At 40.1% G+C, this 13,863-nt stretch overlaps 1 protein-coding gene across 1 annotated transcript; it reads right to left on the bottom strand.

Annotated features, from left to right (window-relative positions):
- Nucleotides 1–8,932: 8,932 nt before the first annotated feature.
- LOC120044413 (H/ACA ribonucleoprotein complex subunit 2-like protein) lies at nt 8,933–13,564 on the bottom strand. The gene is made up of 4 exons (XM_038989062.1): nt 13,273–13,564; nt 12,935–13,004; nt 12,728–12,833; nt 8,933–9,903 (listed from the first exon to the last, which is right to left on the bottom strand). The coding sequence occupies exons 1-4, from the start codon at nt 13,451–13,453 to the stop codon at nt 9,778–9,780; spliced, it is 483 nt and encodes a 160-aa protein (XP_038844990.1). The 5' UTR covers nt 13,454–13,564; the 3' UTR covers nt 8,933–9,777.
- Between the last annotated feature and the right edge of the window lie 299 nt (nt 13,565–13,863).

Genomic DNA, 13,863 nt, shown 5'->3' with positions numbered 1-13,863 from the left:
AATTTGATTTTCTTCCCAAAAACGTATCACCCCCTTAACTTCCCACACTGAAAAGAGGGAAAAGGGCTACCTAAGTATGGTTCCCAATCAGAGACAACGATAGACAGCTGTCCTTGATTGAGAACCATACCCGGCCAAAACATAGAAATACAAAATCATAGAAAAACAAAACATAGAAGGCCCACCCCAAATCACACCCTGACCAAACCAAATAGAGACATAAAAAGGCTCTCTAAGGTCAAGGCGTGACACAAGCTATATCTTCCTGACTGATGTCTTGAGATGTTGCTTCAATATAACCACATAATGTTCCTCCCTTATGATGCCATCTATTTTGTGAAGTGCACCAGTCCCTCCTGCAGCAAAGCACCCCCACAACATGATGCTGCCACCCCTGTGCTTCACGGTTGGGATGGTGTTCTTCGGGTTGCAAGCCTCCCTTTTTCCTCCAAATATAATGATGGTCATTATGGGCAAACAGTTCTGTTTTTGTTTCATCAGACCAGAGAACATTTCTCCAAAAAGTACGATCTTTGTCCCCATGTGCAGTTACAAACCGTAGTCTGGCTTTTTTATGGTGGTTTTGGAGCAGTGGCTTCTTCCTTGCTGAGCGGCCTTTCAGGTTATGTCAATATAGGACTCGTTTTACTGTGGATATTGTCACGACTTCCGCCGAAGTTGGCTCCCCTGCCTGTTCGGGCGGTGCTCGGCGGTCGTCGTCACCGTCCTACTAGCCGACACCGATCCCTTTTTCGTTTGTCTGTTTGTTTTGTCTTATTAGTTTCACCTGTGTTTCTGTTGTTTGGTTTAATGAGCTTCCCTACTTTTAGTAGGTGGACCTGCCCTTGTTTTGTGCAGGATTGTCTTTATGTTATGTGTGTGCGTTTTAGGTAAAGGTGGATTTATTTTCTTAAACTTGGCACCCTGTGTTTTTTTAGGATGTCACGTTTTTGTCCGCGCCCTGTATTGTTGGGCTTATCATTTTGTGTGCCGAAGTAAAGAGCACTTTTCTCCAGTGGAACTCTCTGCGTCTGATTCCTTCACCCACCTAGTCCCGCGTGACAGATATAGATACTTTTGCACCTGTTTCCTCCAGCATCTTCACAAGGTCCTGTGCTGTTGTTCTGGGATTGATTTGCACTTTTCGCACAAGGGTACGTTCATCTCTAGGAGACAGAACACATCTCCTTCATGAGCGGTCTGACGGCTGCATGGTCCCATGGTGTTTATACTTGCATACTATTGTTTGTATAGATGAACGTGGTACCTTCAGGCGTTTGGAAATTGCTCTAAGGATGAACCAGACTTGTGGAGGTCTACAATTATTTTTCTGAAGTCTTGGCTGATTTCTTTTGATTTTCCCATGATGTCAAGCAAAGAGGCAGTGAGTTTGAATGTAAGCTTTGAAATACATCCACAGGTACACCTCCAATTGACTCAAATGATGTCAATTAGCCTATCAGAAGCTTCTAAAGCATGACAAAATTTTCAGGATTTTTCCAAGCTGTTTAAAGGCACAGTCAACTTAGTGTATGTAAACTTCTGACCCACTGGAATTGCGATACAGTGAATTATAAGTGATTTTTAAACAATTGTTGAAAAAATTACTTGTGTCATGGACAAAGTAGATGTCCTAACCTACTTGCCAAAACTATAGTTTGTTAACAAGAACTTTGTGGAGTGGTTGAAAAATTTGTTTTAATGACTCCAACCTAAGTGTATGTAAACTTCCGACTTCAACTGTATGTGGTAGTGGTGGAGTAGGGGCCTGAGGGCACACAGTGTGTTGTGAAATCTGTGAATGTTTAGTAATGTTTTAAAATTGTATAAACTGCCTTAATTCTGCTGGACCCCATCTGCTTTGGCAGCAGCTAATCTGGATCCATAATAAATACAATACAAAATTCAAAAATTACAGAGTGTGTTTGGGAATAGTACTAAGTGAAGTAAGATATGAAAGTTGTGTGAGTGTGGAAAAGATTTGGATAATAAGCTGATTGAAATTTGGATAATAAGAGTATTGAAATTGAGCTATTAAGTACTGAGTGAATGAGAGCTGTCAGGGGACTAGCTACGGTGTGAAAGAGGTCTGAATGAATACCTCAACCATTTCTGTGTGAGCTGAGTTTTCCAATTCTGTATGAGCTGAGTTTTTCGATCTATAATGTTATTTACGGTTCTGTTATCTAGGGGTTCCATCCACCACCGTCCATCGTGGTAACTACTAGCACAAGTGTTATTGAGCAAGGGGGGTTTTATATGTATAGGAAGTAGCGGCAAGAGAACCAATGAAGATACATATGGTGCATAGGATGTAACGATAGAAAAGTATACATGGTCTGAACCACTGATAAAAGCATGAGGTGTTATTGTTATTGTAGGCATTTAGGAATTGTTGAAGATGCACATGGGGTGGTGTGGGTGTAAATACCTAAGTCCACCACTGCCCATCGGATCTACAGGTATAGGATAACATGTCTCAGGATCTCAATCGAGGGTAACATGTCTCAGAGGATAACATGTCTCATTAGTAATGAGAATAACATGTTAACACGTCTCCTTAGTAACGAGGATAACATGTCTCAGAGGGTAACATGACTCATTAGAGATAACATGACTCATCAGTGGAGTTTGATGTAGAACGTTATTATGTATGTGGAGATATGAAAGGAGAAAGTACTATTTCCGAATATGCTGTTACTAGAGATAAAGTAACATATGAGAAGTATAATGGGTTACGACAGATAAAGTAACATATGAAGAGTATAATGGGTTACTAGAGATTTGATGAAGTAACAATAGAAAAATGTATTATATACAACTTGCACACCCACATGTAGACGTACGTAAGTGGTGTAAAAAGTATAAAGAGAAATGAATAGTATAATGGATTACTATGTTTTATAAAGTAACAATATAGCAATGTATAATGGGTTACTAGAGTTGAACCTCTCTGGGATATGTGGGACGGTAGCGTCCCACCTGGCCAACATCCAGTGAAAATGCAGAGCGCCAAATTCAAATGAATTACTATAAAAATTAAACTTTCATGAAATCACACATTCAATATAGCAAATTAAAGCTACACTTGTTGTGAATCCAGCCAACATGTCATATTTCCAAAAGGCTTTACGGCGAAAGCAAACAATGCTATTATCTCAGGACAGCACCCCAGTAAACAAACACAGACAATCCTATTTCAACCCTCCAGGCGGGACACAAAACGCAGAAATAAAGATATAATTCATGCCTTACCTTTGACGAGCTTCTTCTGTTGGCACTCCAATATGTCCCATAAACATCACAAATGGTCCTTTTGTTCGATTAATTCCGTCGATATATATCCAAAATGTCCATTTATTTGGTGCGTTTGATCCAGAAAAACACCGGTTCCAACTCGCTCAACATGACTACAAAAGTTACCTGTAAGCTTTGTCCAAACATTTCAAACTACTTTTGTAATACAACTTTAGGTATTTTTTAATGTAAATAATCGATTAAAATTGAAGATGGGATGATGAATACTTATGTCATGCAATAAAATGCAAATGAATTACTTAAAAATCATACAATGTGATTTTCTGGATTTTTGTTTTAGATTCCGTCTCTCACAGCTGAAGTGTACCTATGATAAAAAATTACAGACCTCTACATGCTTTGTAAGTAGGAAAACCTGCAAAATCGGCAGTGTATCAAATACTTGTTCTCCCCACTGTATATCGACGGAAGTAATCGAACAAAAGGACCATTTGTGATGTTTATGGGACATATTGGAGTGCCAACAGAAGAAGCTCGTCAAAGGTAAGGCATGAATTATATCTTTATTTCTGCGTTTTGTGTCCCGCCTGGAGGGTTGAAATAGGATTGTCTGTGTTTGTTTACTGGGGTGCTGTCCTGAGATAATAGCATTGTTTGCTTTCGCCGTAAAGCCTTTTGGAAATATGACATGTTGGCTGGATTCACAACAAGTGTAGCTTTAATTTGGTGTATTGCATGTGTGATTTCATGAAAGTTATGAAAGACAAAAAAGTATTGACTTTTTTGTCAAGTTCTTTAAATGTGCTGAGAATGTTCCAAAGCTAAATCTATCCTGCATCATTACCAGAAAGTTGTGGGAAGGTTGAATGCAAAATAACCATAGGACAACTACGCTCTAACCACGCTGTAATAAACATATGGTTCTCAGAACGTTATGTGCTAGCTCAGATGCCTGCCCATCCCCCTTCAGTCATATGGGTGCCAGCGGTCGGAGGGCATGCCTGTGTGGTGATACTGATGATTTGTTTACATAGCAGGTTAGAATAATTAACGAGGCAGGTTAGGTGAATTAACATGGCAGGTTAGGAGAACTAATGCAGCAGGTTAGGTGAATGAGGTTGATGTTAGGAAAAGAGTTAGGGTTAGGCTTAGCTACAATGCTACATTTGTCAACAACTGTTGTCCCTGACGCAATCACTAGATGGAGCTGTAGGCCTACGAGATCTAGCCATGACAATATAAAGGTAAACAACCCAGCTGTGGAGACAAATCATCAGTATCATAACACCTGCCTCACGCCCGGGGCTGGGAATTATTGCTCAACAGAATGTGATTAAAATCAATACATCTCCCATTATACCTGCTCCATCACTCAGTGCAGACATCCACACACCTGTCTGATAAACTGACTGTACTGCAGAGAGGGAGGGAGGGAGAGGGAAAGAGAGAGAGAGAGAAAGTGAGAGGGGGAGAGAGAGGGGGGGAGAGAGACAGAGAGACAGAGAAGAGAGGGGGAGAGAGAGAGAGAGAGAGAGAGAGAGACAGAGAAGAGAGAGGGGGAGAGAGACAGAGAGACAGAGAAGAGAGGGGGAGAGAAAGAGAGAGAGAGAGAGAGAGAGAGAGACAGAGAAGAGAGAGGGGGAGAGAGACAGAGAGACAGAGAAGAGAGGGGGGAGAGAGAGGGGGAGAGAGAAAGAGAGACAGAGAGACAGAGAAGAGAGAGGGGGAGAGAGACAGAGAGACAGAGAAGAGAGGGGGGGAGAGAGAGGGGGAGAGAGAAAGAGAGACAGAGAGACAGAGAAGAGAGAGGGGGAGAGAGACAGAGAGACAGAGAAGAGAGGGGGAGGAAAACAGGTGTCAGCTTGAGTAGGGTGGTGAACATGTTGGTTGTTGTTGGTGTGCCCAGCAGTGTGACCTGGGGCAGAGTTGTACACTCGGTGAGTGAGGAGATTAGGGTAAATGGCACGTGTTAGGCTACGGTGAGTTAGAGAGGGGGTAGGCAGGCAGCAGGTGCACTGTTGAAACAATAAACATCCACACGGACAGAGCCAAACTCCAAATAACTCATCCAGCTCGCAGCACAGAGGAGAGGGAGAGGGCCAGGGGGATGACACAGCTGTATGGGTTTCGTAAGTCATGCCACAGGAGGAGGAGGCCTTTGGTGCCGCTGTCTGCCTGCCTGCCTTCTCTCTCTGTTTTTCCATCTCTGCTGCTCATCCATGGATCTCCCTTTGACAGCCCGCTTAGATGTTGAACATGTCAATATAGCACTGTCAGATAGAAGATGACAGAGAGGAACACGGCGAGAAAATAGGATCAGATGAAGCGAGATAAGAAATGACACATCAAGACAGCATCCAAATGACATGGTCACTGTCAAATGCTCTATTAGTCTTTGTCCAGAAGACACGCAGGTCCAATCAAAAACGCATATTTTGAACAATGGGCAAAAATATATTACTTGTGTATATACTCCTCTAGGAAAACCAGTGGTCCAAACCTCATGTCTATATCATAATCCATTCCATTCACAATCCATAATCCAGGCTCAACGTTGAACTCTTCATCTTTCTTCTCGAATCCAGAGGACATAAAACAATATAGAGGTAAGATAGACATCAATTTTGAGACATGAGATGTAGTATTTTCATATTTTAGGATAATACGCTTTGATATTAATGAGAAATTCCTGTTCTTTTTTGAAGATTTCTCACAAAAAAAGCATATCTATGTGAAATGTCAACGGAGCACTGAGCATTCCTCAAACTTTCTATTTTCAAAGCCTTATACATGTAATTCAGCTCGTGTCATGCTAATTTAGCTTTACAGATGACTACAACAACATGTAAAATCCTCAAAAGTCACAGAGAAAGCGGCCCCGCTCTGTCAACAGAGCTTGTTGCTTATAGAGTACCACAGTATGAGTCATAATACCCATAAAACCTAGTGGTCAAACAAAGTAATGGCTCCAATTGTTTTTCCACCATTCATTTTCCCAAAGGGGATTTTAGAATAACTTAAAATAAGGGCTGTGTTTCGTGTAGGCTTACCCTGGCGTGATGTTTCGATAACCATGTAAATCTCTCTCGGACAAGGTGACTTTTATCAATTTATTTTCCTGTATTTACCCCTTAAAAATGAAATGCTAATTAGCTGCTAATGTGGCTATCATACAGAACTACAAATGCCATGATGATCTGGATGAGACTGCCGAATCAAGGCAAAGGTAAGAATCTCTGGATTAACTATCTAATGTTAGATAATGTAGTAATTAATACATTGGCTAAATTTCCTTAGATTGACAAATCTGTGAACTGTCTTGGGCAAGTTTTACATTTACACAATACCTGTTAGCAAAGGTGACAGCGAAACATGATGTGCAGGAGCTTGCAGGGATTTGTAGTCTCGCATGATGTCTACTTTGATGCTAATTAGCATTTTCAATTTCTGAGAGTAAATAGAGCCGAATATATATTGATAAAAGTCACCTTGTCCGATAGAGATTTACAGTTATCAAAATGTCACACCAGGGCAAGGGGAAGTCTACACAAAACACAGCCCTTACTTTAAGTGTTTCTAAAATTCCCTATGGGAAAAATGAATGGTGGAAAACTATTGGAACCATTTCCCTGCTAGTTTTCTATTATCGGATATATTAGATTACAAAATCCAAAACTTTTTGGATATAATGTTAATATGTTAGAGAATGACCCCCCTGAAAGATGCAGAACATGAAGAATCCTATTTGTCTTGGTAAAATGTATTTTATAACATAAGGAAGTAACATTTCATCACCAAAGCGTGTTTTCACTCACTCTTGGCAGTTGTAAAGTTGTAAACTCAACTACGGCTGTAACATCTGCCACAGAGGTTCAGCTAGGCTGCACTTAACAGGGAATTGAGGTCTATGAGGAATGTTTGGAGGACAGAAAAAACACTTTATGGATTTCTTAACACACACACATTCTGAAGAAGAGATCAGGTTATGTAAGAGAGCAGACCTCATCCCAAACCTGAAGGCCCAGCTCGATCCACCCACCATGCTGTTTACTAAAACAGAGCTGACCTATGAGGTTTGTTTGGTAAACGGAGAGAGAGCACCACGCAGTTCTGTTCCTGTCACCCTGCTCCTGGACACAGGCCACCTGTCTCCTACTCCTCTGACGCCGAGGTGTTCTGTTGTGCAAACAGGGCCACTAACAGCCAGGGATGTTTCACACAGGAAGGACATCCACACGTCCTTGGTTGGTCATAACCTCCATCTCTCCAACTGCACAAAGTTGTTCTGTTCTCCAACTACTGTGCGTCATCCAATAGCAAATTAAACTATCTAAAGTACTTTTCTAGTCTCTGAAGTCTTGACAACAAATTTTCCTTAAGTTCCTAAATAAACGTTGGGAAAAATAAATGTGTATCCGAAAACCAAATGACCCCTCAAAAACAGCATACGTTTCAGGCACTAAAGTGAAAGTACACTTCTCTTTAATGAAACAGCCGAGATAAGGCCCTTACAACCAAATCTGTTAGTATGATAGAAATAAACCCTGACTAGTACTATGAGAGCACGTTAAATCTTACCTAAGAATTGTTTTTGTATATTGGTAAAAATATCTAATGAACTCTCTGTCCTTGAAGTTGTTTGTTCAGACACCTCCAATTTAGGTGGTCTCAAATAAAATATATAAATTCAAAGCTAAATAATATCCATAGATATCCACCAGATTGGGGGAAGAGAGCAGCCAAAATGGAAATGATTATCTCCATCTTTGTCATTCCATAATTTCCAAGAAATACATCTGGAAAGTAGTAGATGTTATCTTCAGCTCAAGTTCCTTCTTGGATGTGGTGCCCTGATGGACTGAAATATCTCTCTGCTTTTATACATGATTTGTGGAAAATAATTCAACTGTCGAAACAGACAAAACAAGCAACATAAAGCTTGGCCCGGTGGGGACTGAGCAGAGGGGTAAACAGTGATCACTTTCAACAGCCCACACATGTAATGTTTCCTCGCCAAATACAGAGCAGCACTACCCTGATTCACCTCATTCAGTACACACAATGGTTTACTGTGTGAGGGAAAGTGGACATAACATTGAAATATTTTGAAGCTCAGAACCCAAGCGCCATCACATTATGAAAGCCATACTTTAAATGTAAAGTTAACGAATTCATGGATTTTAAACTGAAAGACCAAATAACCGCAGGTGAAACCCGACTAAGCTGACACCTAAAGGAATGTCTACATTGAAACATGACTACTGCCACCTTGTGGTTGTTGTAATTGCATCCTTGACAGTGATGGTATGGTATCACTCAGTATCATAGGATAATTTTTCCCACAACCTGCTCCAATAGCAAGGGTGATACATGCAAAAAATATTTAATTATTGAGCTATATTCAGCTCAATGTTTACAGATGAGAGCATTTGTTTAGAAATGCTAGTCTAAGTTTAAGACAAAAAAACATCTGAAAATGTGATTGGTAGCAGCAGACAAACAAACATGCCCTACTAGCTTAATGTTGCCATTATTGAAAGACCAATATGGTTGGAATCTCAAACGCCCACTTAGGCTTTTGTCAAACATTTACATCATTCATTTTCTCAGTCACCATCATTGGATTCATGATGCAAACGTATTCCCCCATCAAAAGTAAAGCAGACTTTGCATCGAGATTTACAAAAGAAACAAGTATTTATTGCATCAAAACAGCATTGCATCACATACCAATTTACCTTCCTCAAAACAGAATCAAAATAACCTTTATGCAAAGGAAAATGTCCATATGCCTGTAAAAAAACACATCTAAAACAAACAATGAATCAAACTTTACCTACCAAATTTCAAAGTAGGGAGTTATGACACAGTAGTTTACAACTGCAATGAGAATGGGATCGCAAGAAATGATTATGTTTAACTGAGCAGGCATCCTGTAGTCCCATATGGCCACTCAATTAGAACTGGCTGTTCAAGCGAACAAAAACGTACACACAAGATAATCTCAGCATATTATCTGTAACCTAATCTTGACCATTCAAACACAAAGAGGCTGGTCACAATATAGTATTGTAGAATCAAGCCGGTGCAGACTTCTTTTCATATTTAAATGACAAATGTATGTTTTAAAGCAATGCAAGCCATAGTAGCGGCGACATTTAAATCACACACCAGTTACACACTAGAATATTCAAAATGTCCTTGGCCGTAGACAATGCATGGATCCCACAGAATGAGGAAAATACAGTTATGTCCAGCTAGAGTTAAGACAGCACATACTTAACACCCAAATATGGGGGTGTCATCTACCGTATGCCTTGTTGACATTTTATGGGGATCACTGCTAGTGTATGATATTCCCGGTTCAATGTACACAGCGAGATATACTACAACACCCTGTAGCTTGGCAAAATTGTGAAAGTCCATTTCACTCCCTCGTTAATTCTGCCTACAGCCAGACATTCTCAGATACCATAGGGGTTTGCCTGTCCATCTGAGTCCACCAGCCAGTGACATGATTCAGAGGGGTTTAGGCAGGGAAGAAACCTCATCGAAACACTCATCATAGGCCTCCTTATAGTCCTCGTGAGATTTGATCATGATGACGCAGGTGGGCCGCTTTGAGCCAGCAGACGAACCAAGGTCCTGAGGAGACAAATAGCAGGGTTATAAGGCAATCATTCACATCACCATATGTTTAGTTGGACTAGACATGAAACCCCTGAACAAATGGGACGGTATGTGATTTACTGCTGGAAAACTAACATAGGTCAGCAATTCATAATAAGCTATAGGTATCTGTCAATATAAAGTATATAATATAAAATATAATATAAGGGAAACACTTGAGTAAATGAGGGATACAAAGTATTTAGAAAGCAGGTGCGTCCACACAGGTGTGGTTCCTGAGTTAATGAAGCAACTAACATCCAAATATTACTTAAAGGTCATGTATAAAAATGCCCAGGTGTCCATTGCTTTGGCTACCATGGCTAGAAGAGATCCGACTTTGAAAGAGGGGTCTCAAAGGAGCATAGGGGGTTTAAAGTAGAGGTCGACCGATTAAGATTTTTAACGCCGATACCGATTATTGGAGGACCAGAATAAAGATAGAAGATATATTTGTAATAATGACAATTACAACAATACTGAATGAAAAATGAACACACATTTTAACTTAATATAATACATAAATAAAATATATTTAGTGTCAAATAAATAATGAAACGTGTTCAATTGGTTTAAATAATGCAAAAACAGTGTTGGAGAAGTAAAAGTGCAATATGTGCCATGTAAAAAAGCTAATGTTTAACTTCCTTGCTCAGAACATATGAAAGCTGATGGTTCAATATACCCAGTTCTTCAATATTCCCAGTTAAGAAGTTTTAGGTTGTAGTTATTGTAGGAGTCATGACGCGTCGACTATTTCTCTCTATACCATTTGTATTTCAAATACCTTTGACTATTGGATGTTCTTATAGGCACTTTAGTATTGCCAGCCTAATCTCAGGAGTTGATAGGCTTGAAGTCATAAACAGCGCTGTGAGTCAAGCATTGCTAAGAGCTGCTGGCAAACACAGTAAAGTTTGAATGAATGCTTATGAGCCTGCTGCTGCCTACCACCACCCAATCAAATCATAGACTTAATTATAATAAACACAGAAATACGAGCCTTTGGTTATTAATATGGTCAAATCCAGAAACAATCATTTCGAAAAAACAACTTTTATTCTTTCAGTGAAATACGGAACCGTTCCGTATTTTATCGAACGGGTGGCAACCCTAAGTCTAAATATTGCCATTACATTACACAACCATCAATGTTATAATTATGTAAAAATCTTGCAAATTAGTTCGCAACGAGCCAGACGGCCCAAACTGTTGCATATACCCTGACTCTGCGTGCAATGAACGCAAAAGACGTGACACATTTTCCCTATTTAATATTGCCTGCTAACATGATTTTATTTTAACTAAATATGCAGGTATAAAAAAAATATACTTCTGTGTATTGATTTTAAGAAAGGCATTGATGTTTATGGTTAGGTACATTCGTGCAACGATGGTGCTTTTTTCGCAAATGCGCTTTTGTTAAAACGAAGTAGGCTGTGATTTTGATGATAAATTAACAGGCACCGCAGTGATTATTTGCAACGCAGGACAAGCTAGTTAACCTAGTAATATCATCAACCATGTGTAGTTAACAAGTGATTATCTTAAGATTGATTTTTATAAGATAAGTTTAATGCTAGCTAGCAACTTACCTTGGCTCCTTGCTGCACTCGCGTAACAGGTGGTCAGCCTGCCACGCAGTTTTCTCGTGGAATGCAACGTAATTGGCCATAATCAGCATCCAAAAATGATGATTATCGATTGTTATGAAAACTTGAAATCTGCCCTAATTAACCAGCCATGCAGATTCTGGATCAGCACCTGACAGGGCGTTTTCCACCCCCATCAAGAAAACACCAAATAATGGCGTTGCATCTCCAATAGTTCTAGACACTTGTAGAATCTATGCCAAGATGCAGTTCTGACAGCTTGTGGTGGCCCAACACCCTATTAAGACACTATGCTGGTATTTCCTTTATTTCGGCAATTACCTGTAACGTAAAATCACCCCATTCCGTACAAATGTGCGCAACCGCAACATTCAAACGAGGCTACAAAGAAAACGAATGGGACTCTAGCGACTGTGTTGACTTCAAAATCGGGGGTATGAACTAGGTTTCTATTCAAGCATTGATTGACATGGTAATGGCTCTATAGTATTGGAGAACAGTTGAAAAAACAGACCCTCCGTTACACCGTGACGTGTCATGTCGTAACATACAGCAACTATTTCTGTCTTACAATCTCTCTCCACCAGGTGTAGCACTTCTTTCATCGTTTAAAAACAAGAAATGGACAGTGACGGGGGTAAGGGGGGATACCTAGTCATTTTTTGCGTCATCATTGCATGCGATCATCATTCTCAAAGCCGCTGTTTACTTCTAAGATCACTTTAGCACCGCCCTAAAAACCCAATTCAAATTCGACACAAACCTTCAAATAGGTATGTAATGACACATTATATAAACTCTTTATAGTGTTTTATTTACATTTTAGAGGCGATAAGGTGATAAGTTGGACAGATCAAGTGAAAAAAAGCTATTTTCCCACACAACATCTCCTTCTCACTATCACGCATTAGTTTCGCTTCCCCACCCGCCATTTTTAAAAAGACCTGACGGGGCTCATTGCCTGCTTGAATTATGCAGAAACGGGCAGCATTTAGGTCATGTAATTGATAATGTTGGAAAGGGGAGAAATTGTGCTTTACAATGGTATTGACATTACAGTTGATCTGGAAGTATTACGTTTTTGGGACGCTAAAATAAGGGCAATTGTACGGACCAAGGCGATGTACGAGTTTACATTATATGGTTTACATTTTCCTCCAAGATGTATAGGTAAAATGGTTACTCACCACTTTTGAGGGAATGTAGGCATATGGCAAACTCCTGTCCTCACACATGACTGGTAGATGGCAGTAAACATCGATTGGAAGAGTATCCCCAGCCAACACCACAATGCTGCAAAATAAGTTTGAATATATTAGTTATCTGGCTGATACACCCGAACAGGGGATAATGCACCACGCAGCTAACATTAGCACACTGAGAACAAAGCTTACCCAGTTTCTCCTTTGTTGATAAACTTCTGGACTTCTTTCACTCCTCTGCGAATTTGTTTGAGCTTGGATGCTGAAAAGGGACAGAAGAGCGTTGGAAATAAGAAACCTGCTAGTCTTGTTGGTTGACAGTGTGTGGCAACAAACATTTCAGTTGCCAAATCGCTAGCTAGGACAGTGCTAACGTAGCATGCTAGATAACTTTCACTGTTTACCTATTTACCAAGTTACACCACTTGGCTAGTTAACCTACCTGACTGTATATTGCTAGCAAATCCATGTAATATCTTAGCATGTTTCTGGTAGTAGGTACATGAAGCTAATAAGACTGGTTAAATTACCCTTTTTTACACATTTGTAAAGCTTCTTGCTTAGCTTCTTGGTGGCCAGTGGATTCGCGATTGGGTTGATGTTTGCGATCAACTCTTGATACGATTTCTCTGTCACTCCAGTCTCCGTCCCTCCGGTCTCCGTCGCTCCAGCCTCCTCCTTGATGCCCTTTTCCTTCTTTACCTTTGTCATGTTTTTGATTAAACAAATAATATTTAACAAAACGTGTGCTTGCTGTTTGCAGCGTGCTTTGCAAGGGGAAAAAAGCTACACACGTGCTGCCTAAAAGGGTTTCCGGTAGTTGCGACGTGTTTCCGACACGCATGTATTTTTTTTGGCAGACTACACCCACAAAGATGTATTGCCGCCACCTACTGTGCGGGAGGAAAACAAAAAGATCCCACAAAACGGGAACATTGTGTAGGTGGGGGAAAAAATACTGTATATTCAGACTACCAACAACAATAAAAACATCCTATTTATTTAGTTAAAAACAAGTGGGGGATGGGATATCTTCTAATGCCAGTACCCCATGTAGGTTCTCTTTCAAGTATTCGTTTTGGTATTTCACTTATGGGATATGCCCCTAACGTATTAGTCAG

This window comes from Salvelinus namaycush, chromosome 3, assembly GCF_016432855.1.
Source record: "Salvelinus namaycush isolate Seneca chromosome 3, SaNama_1.0, whole genome shotgun sequence".
NCBI classification, from domain to species: Eukaryota; Metazoa; Chordata; class Actinopteri; order Salmoniformes; family Salmonidae; genus Salvelinus; species Salvelinus namaycush.
Note: the sequence above shows the minus strand (reverse complement) of the source record. Positions and strands in the feature narration are given on the sequence as shown.